This window comes from Rhopalosiphum padi, chromosome 2 (assembly GCF_020882245.1).
Source record: "Rhopalosiphum padi isolate XX-2018 chromosome 2, ASM2088224v1, whole genome shotgun sequence".
Classification (NCBI taxonomy): Eukaryota; Metazoa; Arthropoda; class Insecta; order Hemiptera; family Aphididae; genus Rhopalosiphum; species Rhopalosiphum padi.
The window spans coordinates 16,842,582-16,861,088 of record NC_083598.1 but is presented as its reverse complement, the minus strand read 5'-3'; the positions used below and the strand labels follow the sequence as shown (position 1 = coordinate 16,861,088).

General features: G+C 27.3%; 1 protein-coding gene across 1 annotated transcript; it reads left to right on the top strand.

Annotated features, from left to right (window-relative positions):
- Positions 1 to 626: 626 nt before the first annotated feature.
- LOC132922265 (nose resistant to fluoxetine protein 6-like) lies at positions 627 to 16,887 on the top strand. The gene is made up of 13 exons (XM_060985683.1): positions 627 to 1,409; positions 7,967 to 8,187; positions 9,359 to 9,576; positions 10,408 to 10,499; positions 10,609 to 10,802; positions 12,259 to 12,428; positions 12,870 to 13,038; positions 13,225 to 13,418; positions 14,337 to 14,478; positions 14,563 to 14,752; positions 15,427 to 15,569; positions 16,073 to 16,228; positions 16,539 to 16,887. The coding sequence occupies exons 1-12, from the start codon at positions 1,172 to 1,174 to the stop codon at positions 16,175 to 16,177; spliced, it is 2,076 nt and encodes a 691-aa protein (XP_060841666.1). The 5' UTR covers positions 627 to 1,171; the 3' UTR covers positions 16,178 to 16,228; positions 16,539 to 16,887.
- The last annotated feature ends 1,620 nt before the right edge of the window (positions 16,888 to 18,507 follow it).

Below are 18,507 nucleotides of genomic sequence, written 5' to 3'. Positions count from 1 at the left end.
TGTATTTAGTTTGCACGGGGCTTATTTTCCTAGATTCATGTACTATATTGGTACTAATTCATCAAGTAGATAGAGTATATCGATATAATATTATAGTGTTATTATCGTTTCTACGTAAGTATACGACTTTGATTTGATTTCAGTTATACGTATAGTGGTTTTTACTGGAGCGGTGCATTAAAACGATCGGGTTTAGTATTTTTGTGTTTTTAATTAACATTTTTTATATGCCCAAAGTAAAAACTTCAAACACTAGTCATATCAAGAGCTATCAAGACTCAAGAGCTCTACTTATATCTGAAAATATATTTTCTTCGTATGGGAATATATAGTTTTGTAAAAAATGTGATGCGAAGGTTACGCGTGAAAAACAATTTACTGTTTCCATTATTAAAATCATTAAACATTTTAGTTAGATATCAAATTACTATTCAAAATTAACACACCATTTTTTTTTCTGTTTACATACAAATGTTCATTTCATAACAGGTAATTTAAGATATAGCCGCATTTATTTAATAGGTTTTCAAAATGTATAATTGTCTGGATAATTTGGGTTTACCGCGAAACTTCCTACGTAGGTACCTACGTATTTCCTGCGCTGGCGTGCAGTGTCTCGGCGATCTTGGCAAAATCAACTCCTCGAGCAATCGTATCTACTTATTATCAGCGTCAGAGCAATTCAACCCCGGATTATGTGTTGAACTCCGCCCACCTACCTATAACCGTAGACGAGCTTGTATCGACAGATTCACTTATTTACGCATCATGTTATTCTATCATATATATTACGACCGCGTATATGATGACAAGTCCATAATATTATCGTGAGTGTCATACATTTTAAAGCGCTAGTAGATTTTCGACGATTTATTATTTTTTTTATCCAAACGCCCAATGTGGTCTTATTTGAATCGTCAAGAATTTTCAATACAGTAAATCAGTAGACGCAATTTTTGGTAGTGTACGAGTATTTAATTTCATATAACCGGGCATCGTTCGCCGTATACAATATCGGTGTTTATTCTCACCGGCTGTCATCCTGACATAAAGAAATTCCTTGGCGGTATACATACATTATTTAAATACAACCGCGTAAAATATAGTCCAAAGGAACGATCGTTGAAAGTGCTGAGAACAAATAATTTATAATATTATTATAAAAATCAGAATGTCGATCACGATCTCCGTCGGATTGCTCGCGATACTGTTAGCCATCCGATCATCCGATGGGCAATTCGAACCCACAGCCGCTGTCGCTGATGGTCTGCCGGGACCGTGGATATCCGAGCTGTTTTACCAGGCACTCGCCAACTTCACCGTTCGGAACGTCGGCAACTCCGCTTGTCGAATCCAATCTGACTTGTACGACAGACATTTGCGGAACCACACCAGTTGGGCGGTCAGAAGTGAGTATAAACGTTTTGGTTACATTATTATTCGACTTAAAGTGAATCATATTAAAATTAAATAAAAATTTATCAACCTGAAATGTTTTTCGTGTTTAAAAATAATGATATTAAGTTAGCAAAAACCTAAAACAGATCACCAACCAATCACGTTGTAACTTGTAGGATGGATATTTTTGTAGTTAATAGTTTTTAGATCTCTTTTAATAAGTTATATAAGTATAATAAAACTGATTGCTAATTCATCTATCGAAATTCCGAAAAATTGTTTTTTTTTTCTTCAAATGTTGGTACCAAATAAATATTATTTTCGATAACAAAAATAAATTACATTCTTACAAATATCAACAAAAAGACCTGTTCCAACTTAGTAAATTGTTACTAAATATTAGATAATATTTATGATAAATTTAAAAAATTTAATGTTACAGATTTTTTTTTTTAAAAGCTATTACATACAATTTTTATTGATTACTAATAACAACATTCAAATTAAAAAGTGTTATGTATTTTCCATATTATTTAGGACGATATGTGACATTTATTTTACTAATAATACCTTCTTTAACCTGACTCAACTCATTTAATATGGTGATACTCGAATTACCTCCCAAATTTAGTAGGTAACCTTTTTTTTATTTAAATTGTCTCCAGTTACGTGTAATATCAATTATTATATCGATTTTCGTAATGTTCAAAAATATTATTTTTAAGACATACAGTATTTCCCAGACCGATTAAATTGTTGAATGCAACAATCTTGTCGATCACTGATTATCAGTTAAAGATTATAGTCCATCATTTTTATAAACTTACGTTTTTAACTGTAAAACTGAATAATATTTCATCTAAATTATTTTATGCATTGATTATTTATTATTTATATTATTATTAATTATTACTGCTGAGTCGGTCTATTTTATAAAATATTATTATAATTTATTAACATTTAGGGAATCTTAAATGACATTAAATCAATTGACTCAATTTTCTCAGTTTATTAGTTTATTTAATTTATAAATATTTCCTATAATATGTAAGATTACCTACATTTAAATCGATTAATTATAGTTACCTATCGGAGGCGATTCCACTACAAGATGGTCACTGCCTAACATAGGAGACAATGGTACAAAGAGAATGATATTTTAGAAATCGGGAAGCCATTCGTGTAACCTTATTAAAAATAATTTACGGAAGGAAATTTGAGGGTCAGATGAGAGACAATTCGTGAGCGCCCTTTATACGGTCTTTGATCGATACGTAACAGCTAGTCTCCGATCAATTAATTTGGTATTCCTAAATCGATTTCCGCGAGTAATAATAACTATAAAATGATTATTTTTTCTCTATCATTGTAAATCATATTTATTTCGGATTCGTTTTATGTTATATTTGTGGGATAAAATTCAAAACACTGCAATCTATTTTCTGTATTTATTACTTTTTTGGTACTAACCACCTGGTAAGAAAATGGACAATATATGAGTCGTATAATGTATTCGATCATTAAAACTCGTTGCTGTTGACATTCGTAAAGTAAATGCATCCGTGAATAGTTTAATCAAAAATAGTATGACAACTTTGCAGATTATATTTAATAGCATATACTAGGCTTACGACACTGCGTGGTTTGGCCGAATTAGGCGATTACGGCCTTAACGCTACGGCAGTACGTTTCCGTAACTTCAGTAAACAACTGATTAGCTGATCGAGTGTCATTTCTATATTTTTCCATGATTTTAATGTTGTATATTAAATGTATACATTGTATTAACTTATTTTAGGACTTGAGATATTTAAAGATATTTGAAATTTTGGATTAGTTTTTTTTTTTTAATTTATTTAGGCTGATAAAACATTTTCTTCTCGATCAAAAAGATTAAAAATATTTGATTAATTTTATACTATTATCTATTTATATCACAAACTTATTCATATCGTACCTACTGTGGTGTGTTAGTATTACTCAAAAGTTAGGTGTATAATAACAAAATATAATATACATAGAATGTGTACATAATAACATGGTGTAAATATAAATTAATTTAATAAATGTAATATTGTCTGTAAAAATTCAACTTACCGTATTACTGGAAGCAAAATAAATAACTATACTGCCATAGTTATACCTACTTTCTTAGTAGGTAATATAACTAGATTCACGGATCACCATCTTTGCTCAGAATCGTTTTCCCTTTGCAATGATTTATTATTTAATTCAAATTTAACACATGCATTACACTCACTTATTCAATGATGAGAAAAAATCGACATTTATACTACACTGCAAAAAATGTATCTCTTCTGTGTATTTATTTGGTATTTATTTAAACGAAAAATAATGATTTTGTCTTCGAAAAATGTTAGTTACTTTTTTGTAATTCAGTGAATATAAATGATAAGGACTAAACATTTTTTTGAATTTTATGGAACTTTATTAACCAGAATTATTTATGAATCTGTATTTATATTTATTATAATTATATGACTAATATAACACCATTCTACGAAAAATCACGTCGGTATTGACTTATAATTTATATAATAATATAATATTAGAAATATTAGAAATTCAACCTATTAAATTAAGAATATAACTACCTATTACTATAAAAATAATATTAAAACCAATTATTCTCAGAAATTTTTCTCTTTTAATTTAAATAGTGTTTTTTTATGTATATCTATAATGGTTTATCATTAAATTCAAATTGAACATAATATCCAGCAATCGAACTGCTCTCTTCACATCTGCTTATTATTCTACGTGTGAATATATTGTAAATTTGTAAATACTAAATACCTTATAAAACAAAAATATATATCCACCATTTATATATATTTTTGGCTAATCAATCATTTTCTACAAGCCTAAAATAGGTTCACGATCTCACTCAAATTATAATGTACGATTTTTACTCTTGAAATATTATGCAATATAATAAATTGGAAATAAAATGCAGTAATTCCTCGTTATCCGCGGAAGAGCCAGCGATAAAATTGTATTAATACGGTGACATTTTATCGTTATTATATGAACCCCATAGATAATTTTTTTTAGAAAATTGTAAATAATTGTTGTTACATCGTTAAATATAACTAAACAATTATGTTTGTATGCACAGATAGATATCTATCAATGAGGTTTTTTCTTTGGCCAACCAACTGATTGAACAGTATATGGTCTCGTGATCCGTGGTTTCGATATCCGCGCAACTTTGCTGGAACGTAACCCCTGCGAACAATGAGGGATTACCGTACCCATATTATGAATCTTATAAAATATAAAATAGATAATAAATATATTAGAATTCTTCGGTGTAATAAATTATAGAAAAATAAATTATGATGATTAGATTCATTGCGTTTTATTAATTTAAATAATAATATATTATCGTATTGAATTTTTTTATTTAATCGTAGGTAAAAAAGTTTATCATTTTTTTATCATTTCAATGTAACGTTATAGACTTGTGCATAATTGCATGTTGGTCGATGGTCGTTGGTATTTCACAGAAATTCACCGAACACTACGCATATGTGTATATTAATTTGATTGTTTTTACACTGTAAAACCAGTTTGGTATAATTCCAGTGTATAATTTTTCAGTTGGTAAATACACCACTTTTTCACAATGACTAAGCATGCTTATTATTATTGCTTATTATTATTTTTACTTTAATAATAAGCACATTCGAATTCTGGTTATGTAGCTTTTAATTATACTTATAAACTGATATCATATTTTTAACTATTTAGACTTTTTATATAATTTTAAGAGTTTCCTGTGGCGATATAAACTTATATTTTTTAAATGAGTTGGAAGTTTGAACCAACTGTTTTTACTATAAATTGTTAAGTAGTTTTTGAAAATGTTGATGAATCTTAATTAAAACACGAACTGTTCATTTTTGAGTTATTAAAATGTACATAATTGATTAAGGATAATAGTCTTTAAAAATGGTTTATAAGACTATAGAAAACATATTATTGGATCTAGTAGGTATATATTGTACACTAAGTTTTTATAAATCATAAAATGATAGACTAAAAATAATTGTATTAAATATTTTCAAATCATTGTAGCACTCTAATCCTTTTAACCTATATTGTTATGGTATTATACTCTTATGTACCTATTATTCTTGGTATACAATGTTAAATAACTCAAACAAAGTTTAAAGTTATTAAATATATTTTACATTAAAACAGCAGGCATTTTGAAAAAATAGTAAGTAGTTCATAAACGGGCTACCCCATTGCAAAGAGTCTAGTCTTTTTGCAAAAAAAACTAATTTTCCATATGGCCTACGCCCTACGACATACACAATGCGTATATGTCATAATATGTCATATTAATCATTATATTTTAATAACATTGTACTAATATAAATGTTTTGTTTAAAATTGATGTACCTACTAATAACATTTTCTTATTTGGGATTTTATATTATATAATTAAAAAAAATAATTTAATAAATGGACCAGGTGCTGTAAAAGTATTAAAATGTATGATATTTTTAATTTTCACGTAATCACATGAGCGATTCATTTAATGCTATAGGCCTATATGGCTATATGGCTATATAATATATTTAATATAGTTTATAATGTATAATATGTATGTATAAAATAATAACTATATTCCGTTTCAAAAGGGAATATAATACCAGATCTGCGCATCACAAATGACGCGCGATCCCGCAACTTAAGGGTTTCAAAAAAAAACTGGTTGCCGCCTAGTCCCTAATTATATTCTCTTTCGAAACAGAGTATAATAATAAAATAAAATATACGTATAGGTACACACAAGAAACATTATTGAGGGTAGCAAAAAAAAATTTGAGTCGGCAATTCATAGTTCTACCCCCCCCCCCCCCTCCCCATGAAATATTGTTCGGGACGTCCCTGTATACAGTACCTAACCTATAACTTTTTTTTGAACTGTTAGCAACGGTTTTTATAAGACAGTGTCTTTGTCAAAACTAAAGCTTACCTCGTCTCACCATCGATATCTAACGAGATCTCATCAAAACCAATAATGACAAACTTCCAAACATTATCTTAAAAAACGAAATCGATTTTGTTACACTCAACAAGATCTAACTAGCAAGGTGAGCCAAGAGGGTTTCACATGCAAAACTAATAGATCTAATTTTATCGTACGGACAAACACACGAGCCAAGTTCATGGCCGTTCAATTTTATCAAGTAGACGTAATTTACAAATACCAAATATAATTTATATTTCCTCTGTTCCTACCAACCATTCCAATACTACCTCCACTATTCCACTCGAAACGTGGAAATCGTAAAATGCCTAAGCAACCTTGGGCATAAAGTTATAATTATGTCAAAAATATCATACCGTATAAACAAATTGTCACTTCCTTTTTTTTAAAATTAGACCAGCTCAAAAACATACAAAACTATTGTCACCACTCCCCATCATTTCCACACCATAACACACATCATAATATCTTCCATGAATCAATGATTTAATAATTGTAAACAAATTTCTGAAATTTATCGTAGCATTATGTAATATGTTGATATATTTCGGTTATAGCTTATAATAATAATAAAAAAAAAATTTTCTCGAGATTCTAGAAATATAAGATTTTTACAAACATACACACATACTTCTCCTCTACATAAAATTATAGGATAATTAAAAATAAATAAAAAGCTTAAATGCACAATATACTATTATTGAAGATATAGCATTATTTTATCTTAGTATTTTGGACCGGGTTTGCCTTCAAATATGGTCAATATTTTTTGAAAAAAATTATAAATTTTCTTTTTAAATTTACCTTTATAAAATATAATACTATGCTTTTAAATATTACATTGTATCAAATAATTATAGCCTTATAGATATATAAAATAATTTATAAATTATCGTATTATATCAGAAATTGTTACTTACAGCATTCTTTACCTACAGTTAGGCGGCCTTAACTTTATCAATAATTTTGGCCTCAAGTGAGCGCTTTTTTTCTGGTCTTATATCAGGGCCGGATTAAGGTTTTTTCCGTCCAAAGGCTGAAATAAATTTATCACCAAAAAAAAAAAAAAAAGTTATTTCGTTTCGATCGTTAAAATTTGCCGCCATAGGCTTTAGCCTAAACAGCATAAGCGGTAATACAAGGTCTTATATTCCTATTCTTATTATGTTATATATTTGGATTTTTTGTTTAAACAGATATTAAATTGATTATAATTTAATTCATTTAATAACCTAATAATTTAGAAATACTTTTAAAATTTGTAAGGTAAATTAATATTTGCAAGCAGCTCTATTACAGTAGTACCTAACCATAGAAAGATATAATAATGAATATAAAATGCTCAACCCCCCCCCCCACTGTAAGAAATTTCACAAAATTACTATTTATGATACTTATATTTGCATAACAATATTATATTAATAACATCGTATGACGTATATAATAACTTTTAAGTATCTCGTAATTTATCATATTTCCAATATAGTATATATTATTATATACATTATACATGTGTTTGAAGTGCGAACCGTTATTTTTCAGTGGCAGAGTCCTGGGACCGATATCCGATCGGCATACTAGCGGGCAACACATACCACATGGGAAATTACGACGAATGCGTGGACGTACGTTATCCAGTGATTGGACAATATTGTTTGTCTGAAATAAAACTAATACCTCCGACGGGTAGAGATTACAATTTCAACAGAACGGAAGATCTAGACGATTTCGGCAACAAAAATGCGTGGAAAACAGTACTCGGAGTACGTATACCTAATAAAATATTACACATGGTGTATCAGGACTATTTAACAAACATAGTAACATATTTTTAATGGAAGTTTGTTAAATAGTCTTGTTACACCTTATATACCTATTATATGATTTTAATAGTATCAATATAAAATATATAGAATAGTACCTACATAAATATATCGTAATATTAGTTATTCGTCTAATATAGCCTAGCCAAATCATTAGACACAACAGGGCCTTTCAAATGTTTTATGGCAAAATATTGGTATATATTACTAACTGGTTTATTACATTGAATAGTGAGTTGTATATAGACATTAAAATGAATTATAAGCACCGGGATTTAAAATATATGAATAAAAAGTACAATAAACATATTTAAAAAACAAAACTAATTATCATTTATTTTCAAAATTAATTGGCGGAAAAAAATGCGAATATTCATTAAAATGTTAATATTATTTTTTAAACAATAATTTTTACTTGCGATGTCTTTAAATTACTTAATTCATGTACTGTCTATAAATTGCTCAAAATGTATCAAATATTTCAAAAATTATATACCTATAATGAATATAGAAAATTTTATCATAAGTATTTGGTGAGTAGTCAATAACCCATAATTATTCATTTTTAAATTAGAGCAAAATAATAAAATTGATTTTGTGTAAAAATTCTAGTTTTTCCTTAATTTTTATTTGGTTTTTTGTTTTTTCAAATTATTAAGACAGTTTTATTTATTAATAATAAAATAAAATGATTTTTTATATATATTTTTATTACCAATATTGGACTTTACTTTACTGTCGATAGTCAATAACTTAGACAGAACTTAAATTTTACCAATGCACTTTGTTCTTTTACCATAAAATATTAAATGTATACCAACAAAATATTGAAATGTTCAATATTTTCATTTTTTTAAGGGATAAAAAAATAAAAAAATAAAGAATTAATTTTTTATTTTGATAAACTGTTGGTAGACTAAAAAATACTTTGCATTTTTTTTATTTTTGTTAGCTATAATTTTAATTTTGGATCTCTAATATAATAGTTGTCATATTAGAAAATTAATTATTTACGTAGACCATAAAGGCATAAATATGTCCTGTATGATATTAATTTAAAATATGAAAATATAAAATACCTACATATTACTTGGTTATTTCACTATTTCAGTGGGGCAATTATCCTGACCAAGTGCAACGAAACAGTTTGAATTTAGGAATATGTATTCCAAATTCTTGTTCGGCATTAGATCTACAAACATCGTTGCAAAACAAACTAGACGCAGTATTTGCGCCAGAGGAATTCAAAACCGTCGTAAGAGTAGACCCGATTATGTGCACTGTCAAAGGAGACATGTATCCTCACGACACGCCGTACTACTTGACCAGGTCATTCATCAATATTTATAATATTATATTTTATATTAGTTCGCTATTTAGGTATATTATACTGTTTTACATTTTGATATCTATAATTCATATTAATGTTATAAATTTGAATTTGAGTTTTTAAGTTAATAATTTTTTCTCTTAAAATATGTTAAATAATATAGCTGATATTTACGATAATTTTAACAACCGTAAAATAAAATCTGGTTAGTGGTTAAGTTAAAATTCAATTACTCGTCCAACATCCATATATTATGTAGTACTATGATAAGTTGTCATTGATAACCATAATTTAGCGCCTCTAATGAAATATCCAAATTATTTTAAGCCCCGAGGCAATCATATTATGCATTCTTATCACGAAATATACAAATCACGCGACTGAAATGAAGATAAACTAACTAGAATTTAAAAGAGAGACACTTAAAAGCGGAAGAAAACAGTTTATACATGTTTATGTATGTGGTTAGTGAAGGGTGATCTCTGTGATCAAGTTCGGTCTCGTACAATTGATCACATAACGATAATAATAAAATAAACATAAAACGTAAATTTTGGTATGTAAATTAATAATTATATACAATGTTATTTGATTTACACGTTGCAGAATGCTACAATGAACAACGCGTTTGGAATTTTATCCGATCTCCTAGAAATATTTAATTTGAAATAGATAAGAACAATGTGTTTTGTAATTAAATTATAAATATGAATGACAAAAAATTTCAAACAAAATATACAATAACCACTATTCCTCTTCCCACTTATTACTAATACGTATAAACTACAAAGATTAAAACTGTTTGTATTAATAATAATATATTGTTTCAGCACGTTATTTTTACTGATATTTTTGATTTGTTGCGGCACAACCTTCTACCATTTTATTAGAATATTAAACTGTACAAATTCAAAAGAAACCAGTAAGTGATCGTAATTGCAATTTGATTTATTTTTATTTTTTAGTTTGACTATTTGTTTAATTTTACAAAATGTACATATTGTGTGTAATTTATTTTATTATACCAACAGGTGAAGGTTTAAATTCATTTTGCAAAATATTTTCTTTTATTGAATCAATCAAAGCATTGTTAAAATACGATAAAGACAACGAACTGAACGCATTGTATGGTTTTAAAGTTTTAACGATGTTGGCCGTTTTATTGGGTCACAGATTATTTTATTTGTTAGGTAATCCTATGAGTAACCCCAAACTTGTCGAAAGTGTAAGTCACAAAATTATTTATACATTAAAATTAACTATAAATTAATATGTTAGAATTAAATTTACGTGGCATATTTGAATTCGAAATCAACGAGCTCTCGTTAAAGTTACTCACCTTTTCAGTATAGGTTCCAACCGGCGATAGTAGTCCCAACATAGGAACTTTATTATTAAATAACTGCATCTTGAAAGAGAGTTATTCGAAATAATTTTTACTACACTAGCAAATTATTTTATACAAGGATTTTGGAGTATTCATTACGTATTATTTTGTTTGATGAACGTATTGTTTACATTACATATATGTTACGGAAAAGTGAACTATCGGACAATCTGCATTGTGGTACTGTCCGATTTTAATGAGCAATGTAAACAAAATTATACATTGCTCGAATTATATAGAATAGCCTAGTGTATCTTGGAAATGTAAACCACAGAGGTTATTTTGCTACTTTACCTATGTTATATTATACGAGTAATTGGGCAATTCTATAAATTTGATCATTAATTATATAAATACTATAATAAATTAAGAACATAAAATTGTTATTATTAATAAAGAAAATTCTTAGATGTCACTACTAAACATTTATCATGATTACATAAAAAAATTATTTTAGTACAATTATTATTGGAATAACATTTAGAATTACATTTTTTCCCTGCCACCTTACATTTACATTTATTATTTGAGCGTTTTAAAGTGCAATTACATCTATCATACATGTGTCCTCTTAAATAGTACTAACAACTTACTCACAATGTCATGGATTATCATGAATTGTGATAATGTGATAATTGTACCATAGTTATATTAAAATATGCCATTTCCCACAATAATATTATTAAGTATATTATTATTAAAAGTAATAACTAACAACGTATCATATTGACCGATAGTCTATTTTTGCCGTAACAAATATTATATGTGGTGTAGAGTCACTTATAGAAAATTAGAAACATCATTACATTCAACCAATCTATGCAAAAGAATTCTCCCCGTTGTCCGTTGACCAATTAATTAATCTACAATTAGAAACATTTTTATCTGCCAACTCCATCGCATGTTCAACTAAAATATTCTCCCATGTTTGTCTATTTCATAATAATATGTAAGACATAGGTACTGCCTATATTTATAATTTACGATATTTATTACGTACATCTACCCAGATTTTTTTTGTCATCACTATCGCCGCTATAATACATTTAAAGTTTTTATGTAAACATTATCTAAATAATACGATTTTCTCAATATGAATTAAACTGATATTTCTGTCACCAAATTGCATACTATAATAACTTTTCAAATAAATCATTTTAACGTATTATCCTTAGACGTAAACTAATTAAAAAAATATAATATGATCGTGAATAAATATTTTTTAATAAACAATTGGTAAATATATTTTAAATAAACGTATTAAATAATTAATTAATCATTTCAAAAATTACAGATATATCTCAGCGGGCCAAATATTATATTGACTAGTACGAATTTGGTTGATCCATTTTTTTTCATGAGTGGTATCCTAATGCAGCTAACTATTTATAAGTCATGTCAAAAAGTAAAATCCGGATCGGTTTTGAAAAAAATCACATCGCCTATTATCCACCGAATTTCCAAGTAAGTAACAATAATGAATTTAGATGAGAGAAAAATGTCATGAGCTAGTTTTAAAATCATACAATCAAAATTATCACTTTTTTGTGTGACACACACAGGGCGCAGTTAGTGGAATATAATGAACTGTAAAAACCATTCTTTATACTCAATAGATCACCTAATAACAGTAATAACCTACTAAAAAGTTAATAAAATAAAATAAAATATACATAATATATTATATACTGTATAGTGTATATGTTACGGGCAAAGTAGGAAATCCGGGTATTGTTATACAATGCCCGGGGCACTGTGCACAATGTCCCAACATTTTGGGCAATATAATAATGATAATTTTAATACTCGAATTGTTCATATATTGGCCGGGCATTGTACGAGATCTACTTACTAAAAATGCTAAGTTGACATATTGTAAACTAATATTGTTGAATCATTCTGTAGAATGTTACCGGCGTATTGCGCAATGATGGCAATCACTGCGCATATCGTACCCCACCTAGGAGATGGACCGCTGTGGCCACAGAAAACATGGAACGAAGCAGAAATTTGCAAAAATTATTGGTGGACCAATCTGTTGTTCATAAGCAATTTAGTCGATATTAAATATGAAGTAAGACGAGACCATATTATTTACTTTAATCGATTATAGACTATACAACTAGCATATTTAATAATAACAAAATTATAAATCGGACATTTTTGTATAATACCAATTATATCACTTATATTTTATTTATTATATTTCTATGCACTCGTATTTTATTTCTAATTTATGTGTTTAAATATAATTATTCAGTGTCTCATAGTAAGCTGGTACGTGTCATGTGACGTTCAGTTTTTTATAATTGGAGTCATAATCCTTTACGTTTACACTAAGAATACCAAATACGGAATCGGATTACTCGGTACAATACTGAGTTTATCGGTAACCATACCGTTTCTAGTAACGATTTTGTCGAGAATAGACGGAATAGATAAAATGCAGCTTCCGTAAGTCAAATTTACAATCATTAATATTATAGGTACTTAATACTCTATGAAATTATAAATAAATACTAACAGTATTGTCGTATTAAATTAGTTAATAGAAATTTAAAAATTAATTTAAAAAATATATAAATACTATGCGATTAACAACAGTTGTTTTAAATATTTTTTGTTAGGTTAATTTATATAGTAAATACTAATAAATATTACAGTTACAAGTTATCTGCATAGTAATGAGTAATAAGACGTCATCTTCACATACTCAGCCCTAGTAATAGTTTTTTCATTGTATTGTTAAATAATTTCTATACTATGGACGCAATTTACCATACCCATTAAAGACCCCGAAATATTCCGGGCGCATTTACTATACCTATTTTAGAAACCAAAAAATCCTGGGCACAATTTACTATATTTTTTTTACTACCTGCTCAATGTGGGCGCAATATACAAGCGCCCATTGTCGTACACATCATGCAATGGCTGGACGTTTAGAATAGGTGTCTCGGTCTCCGATTACCAAACCGTCAAACAAGTATAGTATCGATACCAGCAGTAAGCGCTTACCTACTCAACAATCGTGTTCTCTTTAACCTTGACAAAATCGTACTATTTCTCAACTGTTCACGATAACGAGTACTAGAAGAGAAATTAAGTATTATAGTGTCTTACTATATTTTACTAAAGTGTTTCTTCGACACACACGTTTTGGTGCGTCGTGCGTACTTTGAAATGAGAAAAAAAACAAATAGTTATTAATCGAAACATAATAAATATATAATAGCACAAAGGAAACAATAATTAAAAGATGTTAAAACAATTTGTATCTTATATATACATTACTAAAAACAAGACGTTCCGATGTATTTTGGTTTTAATTATAATTATTAACTAATTTATTAAATATTAAACTTATTTCAGATTTTTAGAAAATTTAAGAATTTTCATATCTTTAAATAAGTCATATAGATTGAGTTACATGCGAGCAACTCCTTTTTTCTGTGGTTTAGCCGCGGGCTTTATCGTGGACAAGTTGAGGAAAAATAAATTTAAATTTTCACAAGTAAGATCATATAATTACTTTACAAACGTCCACATTATGTTTATTGATATAGAGTGTATCGAATTTCATTGATTTTTTCTATAGATGACAGTATACTCCGGAACATTCGTTGTTTTCATGATTTGTATTTGTGTTCAGCTTTACGGTGCCAGATTCTACACTCGACAGATACCTTATTATCCCTTGGAACATGCTTTATACTCAATTATCAGTCATTGTACGTGGACGGTACCAAGTATGTGGGTTGCCGTTTGCCACTTAACGTCTGGATATGGTAATATAAACTTTATTAAACAAATAGGTTTTAGATAGTTTAATGTTTAATATGCCTAATATTTTAATAAATCGGTTATAATTTTCGGTAATAAAGCTTCCGAGTATTTCGTTTGTCGCCTACGTAACCGTATTACCACCCGTCATAATCACTTGTATTTTCTCTAGAAAATTCTCAAAAAAACAAAAATAGTTTGGAAATTATTCGTTAGGAGTGAGCTCGTTTTATAAATGAATATTTTATTTTATTAGGTATAATTATGTTAATTAACTGTATTGTAAATCACAATGAAAATTTAGATTTGATATTATTATAATGTTATAACAGCCCTCTATGTTTAACATCGTCTATGATAACTTGGAGCAACCGTCTAAATAACCTAAACTTTATGAAATACTTTAAGTCTTTAAATAATGTTGTATTATTTTATACGTGTAATTATATCATCATAATAAATCCCAAACTAAACGAAAAGTACAAATTTTATAGATCCAATTTAATACCAAAAGTTTAGAAATCTCTCTTGAAATTGAAAATTGGAGCATTTTTCTATTGTAAAAAGTGTCTTAAGACACAAAAATAATATAAAAGTACACATCGTTGTAAAATCAATATACAACACTTCGTTAACCGTTAAAATTCTTTATATCCGGCAATTTATTTATTTTTAACAGGACCCCTTACAATCTTATTTAACAATAAACTAACTGTGATTTTGGGAAGACTCTCGTACTCTGTTTTTTTGGTGAATCTCACTGTCATGATGATGTCACAAAGTTCACAAAGAATGCCAGTTTACTTCTCGGCAAAATCAGTGGTAAGTTGAAATTGTTGTGTTGATTTTATTATTATCTATTATGATTTATTCACTATAGGTTTATTAGCTGTTGACGAGTGACCAGGTGGATAATACATAATATCTATAATATCGGATATTACTTATTTTATATTTACAGATTAAACCTAGTACACTTTTTTTTATTAACTTATATTTTTTTCACGATCCTCTATCAGGTTTATTGGGGAAGTGTCATTTGTTGTATTATGTAAAAATTAATCTATGTATTTTGTTGTTTTGGACATATAAATAAATAAATACATTTTATTAAACTCGATGTGTTATGAAATGTATAGCTATTATTATTTACTTATTATATTTAAATCAGTAGCGTATCCAAGGGGGGCGCATAGCCAAGATATTTGTAACTGTATTTAAATACTGTCTAAAAAATAAAATATATTTGTATCTATATCTAAATACTAATTAAAAGTATCTTACTACAATTCTGACTATATGGTATGAAATTCATTCATTTTTAGATCGATGCTTGGATCTATGATACAGTTAAGAGTTATCTGATGGGCTTAGCGTTATACTTGGTTGTCGAAGTGCCGTTTGCTAAACTGATTAAACCATGGATTTAACAAGAATAAACATTATAATCGTTTTATCATGTTTAAATAAATCAGTTCGTGGTAAGTACAAAAATGTTTGAAAATTTAAATACGTTGAAATCAATTGAATAATCTTAAACGGTTGATATTGACCATTTCTTGTAAAAAATATTTATTTATTTGAATGAAAGTGACCATCCCCACGGTTTACTTGGTACTAGGTACTATATAATAATATTATTCCTGCTATACATTAAAAATTGTTTTATTTATATTTTTTCATATATATATTTTATTTTTATTTTATCTTATATTAAAAAAATTAAGTAATTTTAATACATAATCTATATTATAATTAAACTATATGTATTTAATTTCTAAATTTGTTTAGGTTTAGAAGAGTACCTATGATCGCATTTTTCAATGGAGCACTACATTGAAAATCTCATCATAAATACTGAGCCTTTGAAGGAAAAATATACATTTAATTTATAACAACTGTAGTTAAGTGTTATTAAAAAAAATAATTGATTACTTACAGCTAGTGTTTACATTGTACACTGCATGTTTATTTATTTTTTTGTTAACCACTTTTTTAAGTTGGTTTGACCTAAACTATTATTTGTATAATTTTATTTTATTTAAAATATTTTGTTTTCTATCATTAATTTAAATAAATTATCATATAATATGTATAATAAAAATTGATCATATAGTATATGATACATATTATGTACACATTCTCTGTATACAAGTTCATTTTGCATTATTAGTAGACTTGAAATTAAAATTTTAAAATGTCTTCAATAACCACACATGCATGCGAAAAATATAAAATATGTGCCTACCAATTACCAACTTTTTATATCACTTTTAAATCACAAAATAGTAACATTTTTAAAAATGTAGATAACTAATACATGATGATACCTACCTTAATTTTATTAGGAATAAATAATGACGGATAATGAGAAATAGCGAAACATGCGTATGTTACGAGTATCAACCTTTCAATAAAATTTCAAGTCACTATTACACCTAAGCTGAAATAGATTCAGAATTGTTAGGGATGAAGGATGAACTATTCATCAGTCACTTTACCAAAAAAAACTAAAAAATATTGTTTCTATACCAATTGCGCTCAAAATAATTTACAATACAGAAGGAAAGTATATTAGTTATTTATAATAATTATTATTTATTATATAATAAATGAAATCATTAACCGATTTTCTTGTGAGTGTTAATACATAATCTAATAGAAATAAATAAATCATTTTTTTTTGCATTTCAACTTTTCCTAAAATATAAGAAGAGCAATTGGTATACTGACCCTAAACATAAATTGTGTTAGGCGCAATTGGCCCATGCCCAATTATTCAATAGCTGCATACTACTTAGTGCGTGTATTCCAAAAATGGTATAGTGTATTCTGCAGACAGTAAATTTGGCAGGTAGTTATGTTTAATATTCAGTATACAACAATAGTTATTATTCAACATCGATGTAATTAAAATTATAATTATAGTAACATATGTTAATTTTTATTACCATTGATTTGAAAATGATATGTGTTGTTATAAAATGTTGTATGAAACACTTTTTTAAAAGACAAAATGCTTTGATCATCAATGTCGATGGAGGTTTATTGTGTGAAATTGGATCTAGTTAGTACTTCAGGCCTCTGGGAAGTCGACAATTAAAATGTTTAATATTTTTTTTTAATAATCGGGAAAAACTAATAAAAAAATTCGTTATCTCATCAACATTTTTATACTATTATTAAAAATAATTGTTTGGTTACCTTCTTATCATGGTAAAGTTAAAAGACTACCTTCGATCAGCATTTTTATTATTTGTCATGTAAAATTATACGTCATTCAATATACAGTTCTTACCTAAATTGTCTACTGGTTTTAGGACACTTTGTACAGTCACTCAGAAAAAATGAAAACCGCGGACCGTTTGTACTATTTCAGGTAAAAAAAATTGTCGAGACATGAAATGTTAGACATAATTTATTATTACAAAACACAGGTAGTTAACAATGTTAACATACATAAATAATAATAATAAAAATCAGGGCTAGGATTTATATGCAATAAAAAATTGTAAAATATGAATTTTATTTACCAAAATATGCAAAAATATGTATTTAAATTGTTTTAAGATAAACACAAAAATATAGTTACAAAAAAAATATTGATTTATTAAAATACATCAGTGATTGGCTGTTTGTCTTAATATAATACAATTGAGGAATAAAATAAAATAATTTAGAAATAAAATTTATAATTCACACATTCAGTAGTGGAAATATTTTTAATTTTATGTTTGAAAAATTGGAAAATTTATGTTTG

Excerpts from the sequence above, each read along its gene's own strand:
- LOC132922265 (XM_060985683.1), top strand. The coding sequence starts at position 1,172 with ATGTCGATCACGATCTCCGTCGGATTGCTCGCGATACTGTTAGCCATC. Across the intron at positions 10,803-12,258 it reads ACCCCAAACTTGTCGAAAGT|ATATATCTCAGCGGGCCAAA; the intron begins GTAAGTCACAAA and ends CAAAAATTACAG. Across the intron at positions 15,570-16,072 it reads ACTTCTCGGCAAAATCAGTG|ATCGATGCTTGGATCTATGA; the intron begins GTAAGTTGAAAT and ends ATTCATTTTTAG.